Genomic DNA, 22,459 nt, shown 5'->3' on the forward strand with positions numbered 1-22,459 from the left:
AGAAAAAGGAAATGAAAGGTCAAAAAAGAGACACATACAAGATACGACGAGCAAAAAATCTCTAAAGCAATAAATACTACTGGTCCTAGCGTGGTGACATTTTCAATTCGACGACCCCTTTAAACACCCGCCCACCCCGAACCCAACCCCATAAAGGTAAACAAAGAAAAAGCAGTGGAAGAATGCATAATTAACATGAGATTCCCGACCCGACCTCCCCCCCCCCCCCCCCCCCCCGTTTTGTTTTATTCTGTACATTTAAACAAGAACAAGTAACATCACAATTAAAAGTTGTTCCTCGGTGCGCCGTCGCCGCTAGCCTCTCGCCCTCGTGCGTGCTTGAAAGGGGTGTGATTGGTTCGCGAGCTCGTATTTAATACAAATAAAGAAGGAGAACCAACGCAAGCCTTTAGCTTGTTGTGTCTGCTGTTGATCGAAATAAGATTTAAAAAATCAGAAGGGAAAAACAAAACAAAACAAAACTGATATGTCTGTGGATTCTCAGTCATTCCAGTCATGGTCATCGGCAAAAATTTAAGCGAGGTCACTGGACTCTTTGAGTTGCTGAAAACATTGACACGAAAAGTGAGAAAGTCAAAATAAGGGAACTGATTAAGTCCTTGGTTGTTGAAGACCAAGAAACATTGGCTCAAAGGTAAAAAAAGGTTGTGGAAAAACCATGATTGCTTTCATTCAACTTGATGAAGGAGGTCACATGATCTGGATTTGGGTCAAAGAAAAACTGGAACTGTTCAATGAGGGCAACTGGAATCTTCTTGTTTGTTAAAATTTGACTGAAAAAGCCATTTTGGGAAAACTTGACTCTTCATTTTCACATCAATCCAAATGGCTTGTCAGTCAGTAAGAACTGAAAAAGGCTTTGGATTAAATACAAGGTCAAAACAGTTGCTTCAGTCAACAGTTCTTTCAAAGGTCTGAATTTGATTTAAAAACATTTGAGTGAATTTCCTTAATAACTTCAATTTCAAAACATTTAACTGCATCCTTCAAATCATTACAGCTACTTGCTTAGTTGACTCTGTTGAGCTTTTGAGGATGACCAAGAAGATTCTTAGCTGTTCAAGTCCAGTTTCCTGCAATCCAATTTGGCTGATTAACATTACCTGGCTTCTTCTGTTCTAGAATGGACTCAAGAGGTACTTTGGCTGCAAGTTGAAAACTTCTTCCTGTTATCCCCATTCAACTTTTACAGAGCACAAAAAAAGGATTTCCAAAAATAAATAAAAAAAAACGTTTTATCGAGCCTTATCACAGCTCCTGGTGCTAATTATTGAGGATAATTCAATGGTTCCTTGGCGGGTCAAATATTGACCAATGAACTTGTAAAAGTAAAATAGCTAGCCACAGCTAGTTAAAAAAATGGTGAGGGTCCGACTTCTACTCTATAGACTTGGTCACAAGCGACAGGGGCTGTAGCGAGTGGGAATGACGCAGCAGCGGCGAGGGCCGGGCCATGGGGGACGCCACCGAGGGGCCCGGTAGCCGCGAGGGTGGGACTTCGCCAGATTCCGGGGCCAGCGTTTTCCTGCCCGCCGCCGTGACGCTTTCCGGTGGCCCGGCCAGGAGGTGTGGGTGCGGGAGGAGCGGCTGGTGGGCGGGTTTCATAGTCAGTGAGAGAGGTTGCATTTGTTCAGTCTGATGTTTGGACTCTTTTGGCGAGGGGGACGGGACCACGGAGGAGGGCGAGGACGGGGGGGAGTCTGGGTAGCTTCCGTCCGATGAGGGAGGACTGGCACAGCTGCCTTCACCTTGGATGTAGCGAATGCACTTTTTTTTCCTCCTGGATCGGGAAGGGCAGGGCGAGACAAGACAAGCTTTCAGACTTGAGATTTGATCCTGGATCACGTGAATGCACCTCGATGGATCGTTTTGCCATGCATGATTGAGAAATGACCCCGCCCAGCCCAGAAGAGGAAACAGGACGCCAAGCAGGCAGGAACTGAGTGTGGCGGTGATGAGAGGCGGATACAGAAAGGTTGAGTAATGCTCGCTCTCTGGATTGGGATTTTTTTCTTATTTTGACTAAGCGTGCGTTTTTAAAAAGGCACCTTGGATCTTTTTGAAAAGTGCTATCTTTTTTTGGGAAGGAACAGGACAGTTCTAACTCACTGAGGACCCTTGGGAACGATTTGGACTCCATTTTCCCTGACAATCTACCCTCAAATGTTGTTTAAAGCTAAATCTTTTTGTCCTTAGAAGCAAGATTTCCTCCAGGTCAACTTGCATGGAAGGTCAAGTTATTCCCCCAAATCTGGGAATCAAAAAGTCTTTTAAAATGGCATCTAGTTACCAAGATGGGATGCCATGTTAAGACCTCAACTGCAGAAAATTCCTGCTTCAGTTTAGCCTTCCTTATTGCTCAAATACAATTTGGCAGTCTGAGGCTCTATACGCAAATTTTTTTTGTACTGATCACTGAATTACATTAGCTGGCATTGTTATCATCCAGCAGATAGCTAACGGCTAACATGCCACGATTTCTACTGAATGATTACAGTAGCAGTTAACATCATAACATGATATGTACCGATAAATACCGCATTTTCTCGCATATAAGCCGCACCCTTAAAATTGCCTTAAAATCGTTGAATTTTACAATTTCCCTCGTATAAGACATCCCCTGATTCACAATTTTCACCTCCATATTCATGGTAGAAATGTGTTACTTTGAAGGGAAAATCTTAAGAAAAATCATCGCACATGGTATTTCTGAGATTCTGTATGAATCAAAAGGATCGTCTGCTGGATCGCACATTCCGAAAAGGTGTTGCCTGCACGTAGACAAATTTAAAAAGGAAGTCACATGAGCAGTACAATCAGGAAGTGTGTCCATAACAGCCTAGTTTGTCATCCTTTTTTTTCAAATTTTATGCAAGACAAGTTTTTTTCTTGAATTTCATTCATAGATGTGAAAATAAATTTTGCTTAGCATTTTATCTGCTTATCTTTTCTCAGTTTTGAAATAAAAGACCCTATCGGCCGCATTGTCTCGAGTTATGGTGTTTCGTCTGTCACCTTGCAGTTCCGTGCATGTCAAGTCTAATTTGGCGCATGTAAACCATACCCTTGATTCAGTCATCATTTTTTTCAGCGACCAATACAGTGTACATGCGAGAAAATATGGTACTTCTTTACTTATTACCTATCTATCTATTTATGACTAAAATGCCTTTCCTATTTCTGCATCCTCACCCTCTTGCTACTGTGACAACGAAATTTCCCGAATACGGGATGAATTAAGTTATCCAATCCAATCCGACAAAAGCCCCAATAAGAAATAGTGATAGAGCGATATCTGCCAAAGTAGATCTACAATTGTAACTTGTAGATTTTGCATCTGTGTGTGGCCCACCATACTTTTCACACCCACTGGGGAAAACAGAAGCTAAATGTTGGCTGCACATAAAAGTATTATCCAAGTCACTTGACATTTTAAGTCAAGCAATTTCTATGTGAAAAGGGCTGTTCTTCGAGACAGAAGCTACAATAGGGGATCAACACTGTACTCCTACACCTCCCCGCACACCCCCCGCCACTCGACCTCTTCCTGAGGGGTTCCAGTTTGAGCAATCGGTACAGAATTTATAAGGAAAAAAAAGTACACTGGCTAGCACCTGCCCCACAGACACAACTGTGTGCAGGAAAGGTCACGACCTCATGTTTGCATTCCTGCCGGGTTCGGGACCCCTCTCGAGTCGTAAGGTGATCACCTCAGGCTGGATATGGTTAAGGGGGGCGAAATCTGCCCCCGCTCATGTTTTTTACCTTGACCCTGATGGTGAACCAGCCTGAAGGCTACCATGAAATATACTAGACTAACACACAAAAAAGAGAAAATCTTTTAAGTGTCCAATTTTTCAGGGCGATAAAAAAAACCAGAGAGAGCACATTACCGGGGATGAGGCAACACCAACAAAGCACATACATGCTCGGTGGGTGGGTGGGGGTTCGCATGCAGTTCCGGGAGGCGGGACGTCGGCAGGATTATCGAGCGGGCGCGCCGGGGTATCGTTTTGCCGCTAAGTACGAGCCCCGCTCCCGCTAACTGTCCGTCAAGGAGCAACAAATGAGCTCATATCCATTTTTTAACCCGCGCATCGATTCATCGTATGCGCCGCTATTGATTTTCCTTTCTTTTTGTTGAGTACGATGCGTTTGTAATGTCGGAAAGGGGAGCGTTGACGTAGGACTCGGCCATCACAACACAAATGGAATAAAGGAGGGGGTGGGGGGGTACTTAGCAGAAACAAATACCTACCATGAAAGCATTCCCAATTCAAAGACTGCTTGTGTCAGAACAGAAAGACAACAGGTAGGGACTAAGTCAGGGTTATTAAAGAGGAGGAAGAGAGGGAAGGAAGAAGAGGAGGAGCACAGAAAAGAGTGTCACTGAGCGGGCCCCTCAAGAGGAAGCAGGGCTAAAATTAAAATTGGCGAGCATCACATTGTTATTCCATAAAAGGGAAGCGCCAATTAGGACATACATGACAGTTAATCAGGTGGATCGGGGGAGCGGAGAGAAAATGGATTTCCGACATGAAAAAAAACGAATTCAAAAGAAAAAAAGAACATTACAGAAATCCATTTTCCACCAAAAGGCTTTAACTGAGTCCAATAGAGAGTTTTTTGTTGTTGGAGGAAAATCCGGGAGGAAGAAAAAGCAGTTTGCCATCTGTTGAGCATGGATGGAAACTTATTTTAGAGGAAAAGAGGAAATCATCAATGTAATAGGGAAAAAAAAGCTCATGGCGGACACCTTCCTCCCAATCAGGCAAGTTATGTACCTGCACGGTTTGCACCATAAACTCAGCTGGTCAAGCCCGAACAAGGCACGACACTTCTTTGGGGTATTTGCATCTGTTATAGCCAAAGAGGTAAGGACACAAACAAAAAAAACACACACAGGAGACGTAGGAAAAAGAAAACAAAACAAAATATGGACACGTCATTGCACAGACAAAAAAAAACACATTGAGCCTGGGTTGAGGTTTAGGCTGGTAAAAACTGGGACTTCCTCCAATTTTGACCTCCCCAAGCCTCCACCTGCCAGTCAATAATATTCCCCACTCGACCTCCCAAATTTGATCACACGCACACAAACACCACTCATACACCCTTGGATATAGAAGACAGACCGGCAGGGCGTGGCTGGAGGAAGCTGACATAGATAGGCGAGACAAACAAGGAAGGAAAAAGAAAAGACGAAATAAAAATGGGAAAAAAAAATAAAGAAATCAAATGGAGCGAGCGAAGGAAGGAGGAAGTCCCAGCGTGGCGTCAACCCCCCTCCCACCCCCCCAGCCTGCACCCGGCCACCCTGGACTCGGTTACAAGCACATCCCATACACACCTGCATGGGCCACACCAGTTATTCTGTTGATCGAGCCCAAAGCGCGCTCGACACTTCTTAGGAGCGCTCAGGTCTGATGCCGCGACGGCCGAGAAAAAGGGTTGTGGGGGAAGCCAGCAGAAGAAAAAAAGGAGGAAAGGGGGGAAAAAGTAGCACCAAAATAATAGTAAAAAACAAACAAAAACAAAGCAAAAGTAGGAGAGAATAAAGAGAAACAGTTACAGTGAGTCTATGGAGGATCACAGCTATTCTCAATAGGGCCTTGGGGCTGGATTTACACTGTTTGGTTTATACCTTAGGGGGAATAGAAAATAAAAACCATAACGGTGTGAAATCTGATGGGAGATTTAACCTATGCAAACGTAATGTTCAATAAAAATCATTGATAACTGCTTGATGGAAAACGGCTAGATAAAAAGATAATTCAATAAAAACATAACCGCGCTAAATATACTTCAATATATTGATATTGAAGTCCTCATTGGAATGAGGTCGAAATATTCCAAAATACACGATCGTTTATGAATATAAACTCAAACAGCCTACAAGGTGAACCTAAACTACTAAAGTCCTTTTATATTTATCGTTGTAAATGTACAAGATTAGACCCAATAATTACCACGGCAAAATTAAAGGCAATTAGAATCAGCCATTTATCATAAATTTATCCCAAAACGTATCATGGAAAAAAATAAAAATATATCTATGGTAGAATTGACCCTCCAATATGATTGTTAGAATGAAATATGAACACATTTCAAATTGACACTACTGTGAAAGAATTGACAATAAAATAGGGTCTTATGATGGAACTAAAAATAAAGTGATTATCTTCGAGTAGAATAACTTTGACGTTTCCTTTTCTTGTGGTCGCTAGCAGGTTATTCACACGCATTTTGTGGTTGTAATCGGGTATGGGTTACTTAGACCTGCAGTGTAAATCCAGCCTTAATGGGATTGTGTTCAAGCATTATTAGTAAGTAGTAGGCCAACCACATTCCATGCACAAGATCAAAAATCAGGAAATTAATCCAATCAAGTTTAGAAAATGCAGGATGGATTCATCAAAATGGCCAAACAGGCCGGCTATTGTTAGCCCTCATCAGTGGAATTAATAAAGTGGAGGGGAATAGCATGTAGGCATGGGCTGGTTACCCAGTTCATCGGTAAAGAGGGACGTAACATTTTAGTTAGGATACTTTCTATTATCATACGGGACGTTATTTCAGATTGAGAGCACAGAAAATTCACCAACATGAATTGGTGAAGATTGAGTTACTTGTTTTGTTATGGAAAATGTGACAAAATGGTCAATTGAGTTGAACATTCGTTTTTGTAAGCAAATGCTTATTATTCCAAATAAATACAAAGAACTTCCTTTGAAAATATTGACAGTAAATTTTAAAGCATTCGGACAATTTGAACATCTAAACAATTTATCATCAAAATAATGGTCGATTAATTATTTAGTTGCGCAAGTATGCATCTATTAAAGTTGGGCATTCACATATTCACCGTTTTGCAATTTTCTATTTAGAAATAAGTAAAAGTATTGCCTATTTTTCAAATTTTGGTTTAATCAACTCTAATGCAATTCGTAGCCACATTTGAAATACTAATATTTTTATTTAATGTTCAGAATCTGATACCGGCCCATGCCATGTGGTTTCAATTAGTGTGGAAAGGTTGGCTAAAATAAACTAAAGTGGGCATGCTAGCCTACAGGTGAGGCACAAGGAGGAGCATTTTTATCCATTAAGGAGGTTTACCCTGGCATCAAACCCTTCACACAATAAGTTACACTATTGCATACTTAAGCATCAATGACACCACTATATAATGAACATTTTTTTTCTTCAGGTATAGATTTAAAAAAATAAAAAATAAAAAAAGGCAGCAGAAAAAAGGAAAAGAGAATATTTTTTTAAACAAATGAATCACATTCATGGATAGATTAAGAATCAATTAAAAAGAAGGAATACAAGTTAGTATATTTAAAAGTCAAAAAATGACATTAGCACCTGTAATCGGAGGGAGTGAAAGGCAAGGGTTTGGAAAATATTCTCTGTGTTCTGCAACGAAAACAAGAACAGATAGAGAGGCCTTCAAGAGGAGATCACCGTCACCAAAAAACAAACAAATAAACAAACGCCCAAAAAAAACCAGCGGTAATAAACAATGAAAGCAAACATGATCATGGAAAATATATGAATTATGAAAGAGGAAGCAATCACAGGATGAGGAAACCTCCTTAATTTTGTAGCGATTGTGATACCGAGCGAGGGGGCAGCCAAGTTAGTGTAGAAACTCACACAGTTGCACACACACACACAGACACAGACACACTACGTTTGTCTATTTGCAGGCTGCAGGCATTATGAAAACAGTTAATTTCATCTCACAGTGTTCTCAAATACACATACACCACAATGCTAACAGGCAAAAAAGGGGGTTGGGGGGGGGGGACAGAAAGGGGGTCTTAAGGGGGTTCATGCATATTCAGTTGTTATTAGCAAGGGAAGGCTACAGAAAAGGGAGGGTGGTTGAGGGGGGGTGTTACTATACAGCCAATACTAGTATTTAAATATTGCATTGCATGACTATGATCCAAAAAAAAAAGAGAAGCACAAACACACACACACACACACAGGCACAACAAAACTAGCTTGACTTTTATCTGGCGGGGCGTCACATGTGGCTGACACATGACGGGGCCGCTCTAATATGGGAGATAATTGCCGCTCGCTTACCGTTGCTCTCCGCTTGCTGCTTTTCCCTTTTTCTCTTCTTCCTTTTCCCCTGTTGGTTAGCCGCCAAAAAAATAGAAAGAGGGGGGAAGAAAAGGGAGACAGACACAGACAGGAACCTTAGTTATTATATTGCAGGACGCCCCAAAACATGAAACCGGGAGACTAAAAACTCGTCTTTGTGTTTATTTATTTATTTATTCATGGCTTCTTTCTGTATTTTTTTTTTACCCCCTGCCTTTTTCTTTTATGCCCCGCGGTTGGTACGAGTCTGATGAGAATTGTTTTCTTGTAGCGCCGCACTCGTCTCGCTTATTTTGCTCAATTTGTCTTGATGGGCTCCCAAAAACTGGACTGTAATGACCAACTATATGTGAGAGTCCACGCTAAAAACAACCAGACAACTTGGGGCGGCTTCAACACCAAAGTAAACAATAATACATCAATAATAAAAATTTGGAATAAAACAAACCAAAAGTTGCCTTTTCATTGTTAAGACTTGAACGCTATTTTTTAAGCATTTTTTAAGCATTTTTAAGCATTTTTAAGCATTTTAAAGCATTTTTTAAGCATTTTTTAAGCATTCTTTAAAAATTGGACTCTTAAAATTTTGTCTGCAGGAAAAAAAAGAATATTCAATTGTTTCTTCATTAATTTTGCATTATTAAACAATTCATTTCCATGTCAGATGCAGTCTCGATTTTCAACTGTTTCTGCATTCCAAACCTTTTTCTATACTTGACCGCGGTTTCTATGACTTTAAAAAGCAGAGCATGGCCTGGTGAGTATCAGTTTATAAGACCAGTGAATAAAATTTAGAGCATATTTATCTTTTTAATTGATGTTTCTGACATTATTTGGTCGGTAACGTCAGTCTTGCATTGTCAGACACCCACTACATATCAGCTATCCAGCTGTTGTTTACGTGTATTCAGGCCAAAGAAATAAAACGTCTGCTCTGACAGCAAAGAGATGAATTTGTAACGTCGACTTGTCACAAAAATTGACAACGGCGTACCCCGATCAGAGAATCCTGGCGAGCTAGCCAGGAGAGATTCTTGAGTTTAAGGAGGGGGACGGGAAGACGAGTTTGTTACGACTTGTAAACTTAAAAACTTACATAGTTGTCTCGGGCTGACCATCCGGGATAGAGCTGCATGTGGAGCTGTCGTTCTTTCCTGGCCAGCTCGTAATACTTGGCCTGCTCCTCCCTTGATAACGCGTGCCACTGGAAGAGGCAAAAGGGGGCGGTCATCGGGGTTAGCAAACTGCGGTGGCATAACAAAATTCAAGTATCTTACCCTCCGGCCCAAAATTTGGTTGATGGCGGCGCTCTCCTTCAGCGTGCACTCGGCCACCACCTTTGCTCGCATCTCCTTCATGTAGAGCATGAAGGCGTTCAGCGGTTTCTTTATGTGGACTTGCTTCTTTTTCTCCTCCTCTTTTTTAGCATCCAACTGTTTCCTGCAAAGGCGATGATGGGACAGGTTGAGAAGGGCGAAAAGCATTCCTGGCTAGCAACAAATGGTCGCGTGACTACTTACGAACTGTTGAGGGAGCTAATATCGCTGTGGGAGGATTCCTGCTTGACGTTGGGTGTGACGATGGCCGGGTGAGGGATGCCGGTGGTGTGCAAACCGTGGTGTGGGGGGACCATGTGTGGGGGGAACCTAGAGGACAGAAGACTGTGTAAATCGTCAGAATGGACGCGGGTGAAATGGAGGGATGAAAACAAGACAATTCAATGCAAAATAAATATCAAATCTTTGAAAGCAGGCAAGAGTCATTCAACATTGAGAAACTTGAATTGTTGGGGTAAAATATCGGTACACGGTTGATTGGTAGCCCGGAAGGTAAGTGATAATTACCATTTAAATCGTTGCTCAAATTCCCTAAATACAAACTGCCAATTACTATTTAGTCATACTTAATGCCCTATTAATTATTAGGCTAAATAAAAGCTCCAAATTTCCCGGACTTTTATTGTTTTTTGTTGGAGAACTTGTTAAGACCCTGACTGACGTAGCTTCTTAAAGGGACAACGCATGTACATACACTCTTCTACACTCACACGTCGGCTCAGTGAAACTGCTCATGGCCATTGTTGGCTTTTATTGATGCGTAGACCGTGTTGTTTTACCTTGTTTTGTTGCCGGTCTTTTGGTCGCCCGTTGTCGCGGTCGGGGCGACCAAAAGACTGGCGACCAATCGACCGCACACAAAAATATCATGCTAGTAGAAAATCAAATGACCTAAAACTGTTGTCCGTTAACTCGTTTTCTAAGTAACATAGTGCTGTAACTAGAATGAAGACAGAGCAATTAGGTCTCAGATAGCGGTAAATTCACCTCCCTATTTTGGACTGCTTCAACGTATTTAAGTCAATAAATTGTAGTCAGCTATCTTTCCTCACATGCACCCCCTCCGCCTTCGTCATTGCGCCCGCCCCATTCCCGCAGGAATGTGCTTGAGTACGTGCACGTCAACCCATCTGCATTGTTGACAGCGCGGGGCCACCATGTGACCAAACATCCAAAAGAGAGGGATGAAGGAGGAGTAAAAAGGAATATTTTCCCCTCTTTCTGCCGTTTTTTTTTTTTTTTTTTGTAAAGCTCATTATCTCGCCGTGTCTGGCTGCATGGCTCGAAGCCAGAATATAATGATGAGGATAAACTCGCCAGGAACAACTAGTTTCTGTTGGAGGCCATCTCAGGGGAGAGCGAGGGCGCCCCCACCCTCCTCCCCCCCAAACACACACACCCTTCAAACTCTTCCCTTTCCCTGCCTTCATCCCTGACACATTGGTGTTTGTGCCATGTCATGTGCAGATGGGGAGCTCGTATGGGCGGGCGGCGGCTACGCGTCGCCCATCATTAGGGGCTGCCGCCGCCGTTTCCTCCCTCCCCTTTGCCTAGCGCGCCTCTCTGTGCACTTGTTAAAATTTCCTCTGTTCCAAATCTATTTTCTCTTCTTCTTCTTTTTCCTGTCCCCTCGCCACCTCCGCGTTTCCTGCCGCCCACCCCCGCGGGCTCCAGGTTATGGTTTAAACATGACGACCGTCCCTTTGAAGAGCAAGGGGCATCGTCATCGCCGTCGCCAGGAAAGCGTCGCCTCGGACCAATTTAATCAACACAGAGAAAGGAACGTAGAGGAGGCCCCCCAACCCCGACCTCGGGCCGCTATGTCTCAATCGGAAAGGTATGTCGTGGTGGGGGTGGGACCGTCGGAGCGGCCGTTTAATTGCCGATGTGAAACGCAACCCTAGCGCCTGTTTAGTGTGTAATGATCTGGCCGAGAGGGAGCAGGAACGACGGGATTTGGAGGAAGGCGGGGCGCTGGGGGTGTATCAAAGGGCGGCCTACCTTGTCTCGCACACACACATACAGGTGCCGAGACCTTCATCATTATCCAAAATCTTTTTACCCCAATCCACAATGTATTTTTTAACAGTGCCTAGTAGAGGTGCAAGGTGCTAGCAGGTACCAGATCCATTTCCTGTACAATAATTCAGGGTCAGGCATAAAGAGGGCGATGATTCAGAGGAAGACATCCCTTTCTATCCTTACATCTCTGGCCCAATGCGCCACGAGTGATAAAGCCTACCTAGACGGACTAACCTAGCACACTTGGCAATTAACCCTCTCACACAAACTGAAAACAACGGTTCGAAGCACCACATATATCATACCTGTCAACCTCAGCCAATCGCTCCTCTTATTAATGATTGCAATTCCCCTTATTAAGTGATAATAAATGTACAAATGCAACGTGGCACATATTTACTCACATAGGGCGCACTTAAAAGTCTAAAATTTTACCCAAAGTGGACGGGGTGCCCTATCAGTCGGTGCGCCTTTTGTATGCACTAAATTCAAGATTCTATAGATGTCGCTGTATGACGCTGACAGCTTAACTGTCTGTGTACATTGCTTGCTGACGCGCTATATTTATATAGTGAAAAGGGCGTTAGTGACTGACGCGCATACGCATATCATGCTCAAAGCATGACAACTGTAGCAATAAGAGGATGACGTTTAAAAAAACATTTTTCCCTGTTATACGGCGTACATAATTTGAAATGATCAAAAAACGTATAAAATACGGGAAAAGCTTATAAGTCGACAGGTATGATATATTTTCTTACAGAACCCCCAAACGATTTGGTGCAATTTTCACGGGATCCGCAAATCACTCCGGTCAATTACTAGACTACTGTCGTCCAATCGGAGAAGGGCTTCTCTGTTTAGCAGAAGAAACCAAAGGGACAAAAATTCTTAGAAATTCTACATTTTGCTTTCCAGGTACAAATAGAAGTAGTGTAGAATTAGCTAATTTCCAAAGCAAAAGTTACTGCTGGTAGTTGGACACAGCGAGCAGCAGTTTGGTCGCAGTACACATTTAAAATAAATAATTAAATATGTTTTTTTGATTTGGCGTGCTAAAGGGGGTGGGAAGGGATGATATGTTAAAACCTCTAGAGAACTCTCAAGCACGCCCCCCTCTCTTCTATTGGGTAATTAAATTAGGGGTCTCATCACAGGGCATTAGTTCCCCACACACACCCCTCAGCCGGCAGATTCAATTAGCCTTGCCGCAAATAGGATGATGACAATGTTGAGAGCGAATTATCAGCCACTTAAAGTCCCGGTTGGGACGCGGACGTCGCTGCCAGATGTCTGGACCTCTGCTCCAGAGGCACAATCTGGGGAGGCCTTTTCCATAAAGATCTGCTTCAACGAGGTGGACGCGTTATTGAGGACAGTTTAACGACTTGGGAACAGCTGTGCCAGATTGAAAAGTCAGTTTTCACTCTCCCCGAATCCCTTTTTCTACACTGCCTCCCCTCCTTCCATGGACACGATCCATCAATGTCACAGAGGTCTAAATACAACGCCCACAGGAGCTGCTTTTTCAACCGGGCTGCAATTAAACTTAAGCTCGGAGGGTTCCCCCGGTGCTAAACAGAGCCCCTGAAGTCCTGGGCCGAGAGGGGCTGGAAAAAGGCTGTTGAAAAATGCTTGACAATGTTGTGATAAGAATGTCAGTTAACGCATTTGATGCCATAGACTTCCATTGGTACGCATTGTGGAAATTAACAGAGGTATCCGTTTTACCCAACTGTCTGCCATTGAACCTGATAGATGTTCGACCCATTTAGATTGGGAATCAAAATCGATTAGACACCTAGCAATGTCAATGTCAACGAATGAGTTAAATGTGTTGGTTGCTTATATAATAATATAATAATACATAATTGTGTAATTATGCATTACGATTTCAATATAGGACCACAAACATGCTCATTCCGCTTAAAAAACGAACCTGTTTTAGTAGCATTAGAAATAAAAATATATTGAGTAAGGGTCACTGAGGGTGTGGTGGTTCATTTGTGTGAGTGACTTGGGTGCGGGTAGCGTGGGATCGATTCCCAATCAGTGGGACTGTGATTGTGAGCGAGGATGGTTGTCTGTCTTTGTCAGTGCCCTACGACTGACTCAGGGACAGTTTCAGGGTTTTGTCCCCCTTTTACCCAAGGTCAGCCGGGATAGGATCCAGCACACCGCGACAAGGATAAGTGTGGACAGTAACAGTACCAAAAATGAAATGTGAAAACTACATGCCATTAATTTTAATATATGAATTTTTTTCCCCAACAATCTCAAGTTTCTCAAGGTAATTATACAATCATTCGCACAACACAAGGGCACACACTTGCATGTATACATAAAATGGCTACAAATACACATACATTATATTATTTGCATAGTATCTCTTAGAATGAGACTGTTCCTGGTAACTTTTCTCCCAAAGCGTGCAGTATTTAGTTTATGGCTGGCAATTATGCAGCCCGGCTGATTTAGGACCAGCCTGACATGCAGCGGGGGCTAAATGTTCTTCGGGGGCCTCATTAAGGGGGTGGGGGTTCGGGGCTAGACGAGAAATATAATTAATATTTGAGCACCCTTGCTAGAGATTTGGCCTTTTGAAAATGGGGAGGCAAGAAGAGTCCTTAAGGGCGAACTTGCCAAAAAAATGAGCTGAGAGGAGTTTGTGTACGTGCATGCATATTGAGTGCCAAAGGCTCGGCTCACCTTGACATGGATGCGTTGACAGTGAGCGCAGTTGGGTAGGGGTGTCTAAAACCCCCTGTTGTGATTGGATAAACAGGTTGACCTTGCCTGGGAAGCAAAAGAAGAAAAGGTGAAGAAACAAGGTTGACAGACGAGGAGAAAGGTAGCGAGCCCCCTCAAGTCGGGGCCTCCCTCTTTCATTCTCATTTGATCGGGGACAAAAATCTAGGGGATTGCGGAGCGCCGGATCAAAGGCGGGGTGGGAATAAACTCCCGACAATTTTGAACGCCGTAAATCTTGATAGCGGCGGCTAATTAAATTTCATAACCCTTCGCTCGGTGCGCCGCCCCCCGGTCCCTTCCCCAAGCTGGAACTAGGTGTTTTGTTGTGATAATTAAAGACGAAGTGCGGCTCCCTTTAATGGAGCCATCACGCTAATTGAGGTCTACACATCCAAAAGACAAACAATAATGAATGTAAATTTATACCGAAAATAAAGTGCGGCAAATCAAAGGGCGGCGTGGCGGCGCTCGGGGGCCCTTTCTCACTATTTAGACGGTGGCGAGAAAACATTAAATTAACAGAGCTTAATTTGTAGCCTTTTGTCATATTAACAAGTGTTGACAAGAGTTACCCAGGGAGAGTTCCCGTACGGGATTGCGGGTAAAAGCCAGGCAATCGCCGTTCATTTACTCTAATTTGACCCTACAGAGACATGCACAGTAGTGTGAGTTGGGTTTTAAAAAGGAAAATAGCACGAATGAACTCTTGTGGGAATTCCGCTTGCTAGAAAGTTTGGGTATTAATTCTTGTAAAGATAGAGAAGCTAGTAGCGAACTAAAATTTATTCATTTTCTGCCAGCTCTCCTTTAACTGGAGACGTCCGATGCCGTCAATTGCCGGGAACGCAATATACGGTGACCCAACTTCTGGTATGGGAGAAGAGGACACCCCCAGAATTAAGAATTTTTATTTAATTTACTTGAAATTATTTTTACTAGTCTCAAAATAAGGGTATCGGCTCAGCCTGGTATCTTCAAAAAATATCCTGAATAAAATCGGATCAGAATTAAAAAAATTGCACCAGGAAACCCAAAAGTGCAACAATGCTTGCATATTTGTTGCCACTTTTCAAACTACCAATTACTACTTTCCCATTAGAAGGGGCAATTTCATTCAGTTGAGTCATTCAGTATACATTTTTAATTTAAAAGAGGTTTGCGGACATTTTCTGGCAACTATAATCAATTCCAATCAATGTATGGTTAACTGGTCTGTATTTGTCACCCATGTATTTAATTGTGCATAAACGAACCATAACTCTTTGGTTGCCATTGGTGTAAAAAAGACGTCAAAATCTATATGAATTGGGAGGTTTGCTAGGCAGCACGTTAAGATTAGTTTTTGGGACTTTATCTAACTTTTCTCACAACCATGAAAGCAGAAAGTACAAAGAGTAAAAGTTAAAAAAAGGGATTTGCTTACTGTGGTACTAACCATCCCAAGGGATGGGGGATCTGGCCGACAGTGCCAGGTGACAACGGGTAATAAGGGGAAATATCTGGAGGATGCGGAGGCCTTGGAATTCCTGTGGAAAAAGAAGATGACATGAGCGCCGAGAGGAGGTGGACAAGATGAAGAATCAAATCTTTAGTCAGAATTCCGAGTGTCTGAAACATCACAGGAAGAGGAAGAAGGCGAGAAGAAGGAGGAAGCCTTGTTGCAAGCGTGTACGATGCGGCAAAAAAAGTCTCCCAAAATAAAATAAAAATATCACGTTTCTTGATCAAAGACCTCGGCAGGTGACAGTGGCACAATGTGTTTGGAGGAGGCAAAGAGGGGAGAGGGGTGATGAAGAGGAAGAGTGAAATCAGGAAGAAAAAAAAAAGAAAAAAAACGACAATTCTTGTCATGTTTGTCAGGCAAATTCGTGAGATTAATGATCTAAAATGACGGAGGTTTAGAAGTTAACAAAACTCAACAATATCATTACGCCGTTCTCTGTGATCAGAGGAAGGTTGCCTCCTCATTCGCTGTCACCGACATCATTCTATAATGCACGACAAAAGCTATCGGAAATATGCAGCTGTTAAACATGGTTAGTGAAGCCATTTAGGCTAATTGGTGACTACTACAATCGCTGTGACGGTGTAAAATCTACAGTTGTCTTCGGGGAGCAGGTTCCTTTGATTTAGCTACATCAATCACATTGTACGGCTCGTATAGAAGTAACTGCGGCGCTTCAGACTGTATAGGGAGGGATGCATAACAATAAAGAGGTAAAGAGCAGTTAGTATTAGCTTTAGATAAAGTCAACTACTCTTTGTACGCTCCATTTTCCTCAAAATTCATTTGAAACAAACCTTTTGTGGGGAAATACTGTTGTCACAAAACACATTTTAGATTCTGGGTACATTAAGGAAAGTCTCCATTGGTCTGTTCTAAAAAAAATGTTATCTTGAAAAAAATCCAGTCCAGTACAGACTTTTGTTCCAAAAACCCAAGAAAAAAACAAGATATTTTTAACAGGTTTCTTGCCATCATAGCTAAAATAGCCTCACAAATAAGAGTCAAGCAAAGGCAACATTTTGGAACACCATCGTGCTAAAAGTCACATAACAGCTCAGTGGACCTAATGTGCCTCATTAATTAATTAAACACCGAGTCTTGATTAGGCCGCCCCATTACGCACTGCATTAAACAGCAGCTGGTGCATTATTTCCCCCCTTGTAAGGGCTGTCGTAATAAGGTGACATCATTATCTAAATGACTGACTGGAGACCAATGAAAGGCTGGATAATAGAACCAAATGGGTCGACATGAGCAGACAGGTTGACTCTAAACAAAATGAGATAAACGGGTCAAGCTGCAATGATGGGCTGAAAATGCGTAATGGGGAAAAAATGGCAGTTCCACAGTACATCATCCATAATCACGGATTCGGACGCAGAATTCAAATGACTCAGATTTCTGAAACTGTTTTTGTTTCGAGTTTTCTAAGGGAAGGCAAATGCATTTTGTATTTGCTAAAACTTGAGTTTGATTGACACTTGCCTGTTTTGGGGTCCACCTCTGTCTGTAGGTGCGGTGGTGGGTTCCCTGGTGTGAAGTGCTCATTGCTGTAGGTGATCAGTGGTGTGAGAGGGTGCACGTGGTGAGGGTGCTGGACCACTGGAACCTTATTCGACTGTTGAAGAAAAATGACAAGAGAGCAAAGAGTCCCAAGTTAATATTCAGTGGAAACGGATAATAGGAGCGTATCAAATTCTGGGTTTATGAGGGGCGCCAAACCGCTGGGCCTCAGTGAAAACAGTGTGGTTTGTAATTAAAAACACTTCTGCGGTGTCACCCTGGAATTCAGAGTCTATGAGGCCTTGGGGGGTTGCCACTTCTCATTTGGGGTCTGATATGTGATGAAGCACTTTTAACCGCAGCGCCAACGCAAGTAATCGATCTTGTGCAAAGGCCTGAAAATAAAGGCGGTACATGTAAATCCGGAGTCATTATTGGCTACGGTCAACACACCACTGTTACCCAGTCTTCGTCGCTCCCCCCCTTGGGTCTGATTCTCGAGGGGTAGTAGGACTCTATCCTACTAAAAGGGTTAGGAGCTGAAAATCCATTTCTACATTTTTGCCAAATGACTTGGCTATGTAATCTTCTCTTTGTGCGCCTAAGTGGCGCAGCCCAACCTCCTCCTTTTTTTTCAATTACCTAAAGATTACAGCGGAGCTGCCATGGGGCCCCCGATGTTCCGGGCCTGGGACTGTACCCCCGGCCACCAGATAACCAGATTAGAGTGGTGCTCTAGATTAGCCTGGTGGCTTTCGCCTCTTTACCAACACATCCTTATTCTGCCCTTGGCAGACAAAGAACCAGCACTAATCAGGCTTATCATAACATGGATGATATGTTCAAGAGGGTGAGGGGTGGGGGGATGGTTGCTTGCCAATGGTGAGGCAATAGGGGGATTTCTACTGGTATGCCTTGTCTTGTGTAGGCCATCGTACAACCTCTTACCTGTCAATTTATACGTTTTTGGATCATTTCAAATTGTGTACGCCGTATAACAACTTTTGTACGGGAAAAAAAATCTTAAAAAGTACGTTTTTTTTGTAAAACCGATCTGGTTTTACCCATTTCGTCTGTAATCCGGAACACCTCGGTCACTGGTGCATACAAAAGCTTTAAGTGCACCCTATGTGAGTAAATACTATATGCGACATTGCATTTGTACGGTTTGTTATTGTTAATAAGGGGAATTGCAATCACTAAGAAGGGAGCAATTGGCCGAGGTTGACAGGTATGCAAACTCCAAATACTGACTTAAATCTATGCATGCGATTTTGGCACATCTCTCATTGACGATTGGCGCTAGAATGGTATACAATCTGAAGTGGAGGCCTGGGGTTTACAATTCAGGTAATACTAGGAATTGAGTATGTAGGTGGTTTTAAAGCCAACTTTCTCAAGGCCTTTCTCAATAGAAGTGGTGGTGTGGAAGGTGGCTTGGGAGGTGGGTGGTTGTGGGGGGCACTCCCTATTGCCATGGTCCCAATGAAAGATTAATGAACCCCCGCAGAACTCCAGGGAGGCAAGCGGGACTCTTGGGACCTATTCACAGCCCTGAGCTGAAAAGGCTGTGGAGGAGTGGGGCGAACCAGAAGAGGGAGGGTTCACTTGGATTGGGGTGGGGGGGCCTGATGTGTATCTGCTTGTGTGTCTAGTTGGGAGGGGAGCATGGTGAGGTGGAATGGGATTCGTTAGAAAGAAACACAAACCAAGGCACTCGTGATCTGATCTTCACATCCAGAATAGACGAATGATGGGGAGGAAAAAAAAACAAGATGATGACAGCTGCTGCATGCAGCTGACGAGTTCTGTCGCTCTTCCTCTCATTCCCGCGTCCCCTCCGCCTTCCTCCTCCTCCTCTCACCTCACCTCCTAACCTCCTCCCTGGGGTAATGATGTGAAAGAATGTTGTCGATTCTTCATCTATGCTCTGAAAAGCTTTACTGGCCATTTAAAGGAACTCTTTGTCCGCAGGCCTCAGCCATTGAGAGGACAGAGTTTAAAATGCCCAGGACAGACCTCAAAGAGGGAAAAGAGATGCGATTGGATTCAAATCGTAAAACCCCATTTTTAGCATTACGGCTTTCCGAGAGTGGAGTATAAAAATGGGATTGATGGAAGACAAATGTGTCAAGAATTTAACACATTATGACCTTAAAAAAGCAAACAGTCCTCTACTATGAATAAAGGATCGTTATACGCAATATCCGCTACAGTTGCAAACACACCACAAGAGGCAGCGTCCCCTGCAGTAGCAGGCCTCGGTACCAGCTCCGAATCCTCACACTCGACTAACAGAGAGGCTAGGGCGCCTCTATCGCGCAACATAGATACAACAAAGCACCGAGAGACAAAAGCGGGCGACGTGGGAGGCTTCTCCACAAGGGCCAGGGGAAGAAGAAAGAGCATTTCCTGCCCCGACACCCCCGCTGACTCTCATGCTTCGTCACTAGAGCAAAAAAAAAAATAGCATCAGACAATAAAGACGTCCGATCTTTTCATGCCTCCAAAAGACACCTCGCATTCACAAGACCCTAAAAAAACAATTTGTCGTCAATGAATACAGACTTCCTTCATTGTCCGTGACACGGAGGGCGCCTGCTTGCTGAGTAAGGCAACATACTTGAGTATAGGCGTGGGATTTGCCACCTCTGAAACAGCTACTGTTACTGACAGTGTATCTTTTTATTATTTGATGCTTTACTCTGACTGCCAATCGTGGCAGAGGTTTTTATTCACTAATTCTACCAGAGTCTATATGTTATGGCACCCTACTATTCAGGTAGCAGACATTAGCCTACAGAGAATCATCACATCCGTAATGTAACTCGAAGTAACGGATGGACTGCAACTAATCTACTTTTGGAAAGAGCAGTCACTAACGGTAAAAAGAGCCCAGGGGAAGTGGTCAAATCAATGTGATGCTTCAAGTCAGACCTCCAGTGAGAGAAAGGAGTGGGGGTGGGAGCAGGGCACGGGAGGTAGCCCAAGGGCTGAGAAAGTGACAGCACGACACAACGAAACAAAGGCAGCGGGGCGGGGAGGTGAGAGCCGGACAGGAAAAAGCTGTTGGCCCTGCGTTTCCGCCTGGCGGCACCTCGCGGGGGCCCTAAATGTGAAGGTGCCGACCTCACGGGCCCCCGGAGGGCCCGTCCTACGCTCGAGCGCCACTGCCTTTCTTCTGTTTTGTGTCATGATATGATGACTTGTCACAACAGCTCGCAGGACACTAATGAGCCGCAAGTGAGGCCAGGGCAGGGACGAGGTTGAGGGATGACAGTGGCTTGATGGATTGGGGTCCTTTGGGGCCTACGAATTCCATTGCAGGCAGGCGGAAAACAAACAAAAAAAGTAGCCCGTGGAGTTGACACCATGCAGAAAAATAAAAGTACTTGACAATATGTCAGGAGCTTAATCATTCCAATTAGTCCAATCTCATATATGTCAGCCTTTGGAAATGTTTTATTTTGCCTTTGGGTAGAGTATGGGGCTTCAATCCAAATCCTCATATTCAAGGAGACAATCTAAAAGGAATATTTCAAAGATTAACAGCAATGGAATAGGAAATATTGAGAGGAATTAAAGGCTTATCAGAGGCTGAATCTCTGGCATTTTTGGCGTTTTAACCCTCACCAATCATATTTCTTGGTCAGCGCGAGATTGATCCGGAAGTGTTGATCTCTTGCCGAGATAGGATGCATCTCTGGGGGCCCCCTCCCCCCAAAAAGGGGGGGGCTTTGTCCCCTGAGATGTTTTATTAAACTTAATTATTCACTTTGCAGTCGTGACACGCCAACTTGCTTGATCAGAGTGCGGAACAAAAATATTATGTGGGCCGGAGCCTTTGCTCCCCCGTCCTCGCGCTGCCGCTCAGGTCGCTCGTCAGCCCTCATTTCCCGGCTTGCTGCGTCTTTGATAGTCGGCACATCAAATGGAATGACAGAGGGGACACGTTCTAATGTGTCACACATAAATAAAGCTACGCGCAAGTAGCTTAAATATGAAGTGCTATTTGGTGGAAGTGTTGACAAATTGACTCTCGCGCACGCAGATGCGTTGAAGCTGCCCCCCCCCCCCAAACCCCGTCACCACCAACCATCCTCTTTGCTACTCTTTTCAACATAAACAGCCTCTTGAGCTCTCGTACCTGAGTTAAACGGGCGATATTGTGTCAAGAGCGCCAGCAAATTCTGCCTTTTGAAATGCAATCAGCCCTGCAGAATTTCACTTGAAAGGCTGGTAATCAAGAGTTTGAATTGGACGCCGACAAAAGAATATGTTAAGCTGTCAAGCTTATTGAATTTTTTTTCCTCTCTTAGATAAGACATGAGATTGATTAAATACGGCTCTGTAGTGTAAACAAAACTGCTTTTGACTGGGAGAAAAAAAAATCCACTTGTGAAATGGATTATGATAGCTTTCTAAACATATAACACTTGGCATGTTTACATCAACCAGGTATCCACTCAATGTCAAAAAAAGGGGAGCGGCCTACTCACCCAGTTGCTCAAATTCAGGTGCCATCCGCCTACCCTCTGGAGGAATCCCGCGCCCAAGACCCTCATCTCCTCCGACCTGGTCGGAGATCCATCCCGCGGATACATCGCCGACCCCCCCGCCCCTCTCCAAGAGCCCTCCAGCGACACTTCTCCCACCCTTGCTCTCCCCCTTCTAGCACACCACACAGAAGGTCCCTTCCGCCACGCCGTTAAGCCGCATCTTTTCTCCCTGCCTTCCCGCGCCGAGTGAATGGTGCATGTGTGTGGGTGAACTTGTGTTCATTGTGCACTCTCTCTTTACACTCGCCCGTGGCTGACCATTGTTCCCCAAGGGTGTTAGTCATTTGAGCAGCTCTCCAAGAGGCTCCGAGGCCTAGCGGTATCTCATCCCACCTAGCAAAAGGCGCTCTCCGCAAAAGTTTTGATACCGGTGACGGTGGGGGAAAGGACCTCAGGCGGCAATACTGACAAAAAAACAAAATCCCTGTTTAAGTGCCTGCCTGTGTGTGTGAGGGGGGCTATGCTGCGCCCCCAGCATGCCCATAGACCAAGCGGCAACATAAAAAGCGCTGCCACACATGGGTAAAAGACAGACTAAGGGGGGAAATTTTTTTAAATTTGCAACATAGTCCACAAAAAGAGGGCAGTCATGGCCCTGCAATAGGAAAAAACACATGAAATAAATTTATTAACAAAGT

At 43.9% G+C, this 22,459-nt stretch overlaps 1 protein-coding gene across 25 annotated transcripts in view; it reads right to left on the reverse strand.

Moving 5' to 3' along the window:
* Nucleotides 1–222: 222 nt before the first annotated feature.
* tcf7l2 (transcription factor 7 like 2) overlaps nucleotides 223–22,459 on the reverse strand; it is an 80,061-nt gene continuing 57,824 nt past the window's right edge. For 4 of the 25 annotated variants that reach the window (XM_077625158.1, XM_077625156.1, XM_077625172.1 and 1 more), the window contains 10 exons: nucleotides 17,245–17,377; nucleotides 15,676–15,778; nucleotides 14,211–14,297; nucleotides 9,663–9,803; nucleotides 9,420–9,582; nucleotides 9,238–9,346; nucleotides 8,122–8,184; nucleotides 7,393–7,443; nucleotides 5,372–5,444; nucleotides 223–1,801 (listed from right to left, as the gene is read on the reverse strand). In XM_077625158.1, the coding sequence (XP_077481284.1) occupies nucleotides 1,399–1,801; nucleotides 5,372–5,444; nucleotides 7,393–7,443; nucleotides 8,122–8,184; nucleotides 9,238–9,346; nucleotides 9,420–9,582; nucleotides 9,663–9,803; nucleotides 14,211–14,297; nucleotides 15,676–15,778; nucleotides 17,245–17,377 (1,326 nt within the window). In that variant the 3' untranslated portion in view covers nucleotides 223–1,398. Of the gene's footprint in view, nucleotides 1,802–4,278; nucleotides 4,341–4,805; nucleotides 4,879–5,371; nucleotides 5,445–7,392; nucleotides 7,444–8,121; nucleotides 8,185–9,237; nucleotides 9,347–9,419; nucleotides 9,583–9,662; nucleotides 9,804–14,210; nucleotides 14,298–15,675; nucleotides 15,779–17,244; nucleotides 17,378–21,761; nucleotides 21,882–22,459 lie in introns of those variants that run through there. The other 21 variants (XM_077625163.1, XM_077625173.1, XM_077625168.1 and 18 more) reach the window with 17 other exon arrangements.

Source organism: Stigmatopora argus, chromosome 18 (assembly GCF_051989625.1).
Source record: "Stigmatopora argus isolate UIUO_Sarg chromosome 18, RoL_Sarg_1.0, whole genome shotgun sequence".
Taxonomy (NCBI): domain Eukaryota; kingdom Metazoa; phylum Chordata; class Actinopteri; order Syngnathiformes; family Syngnathidae; genus Stigmatopora; species Stigmatopora argus.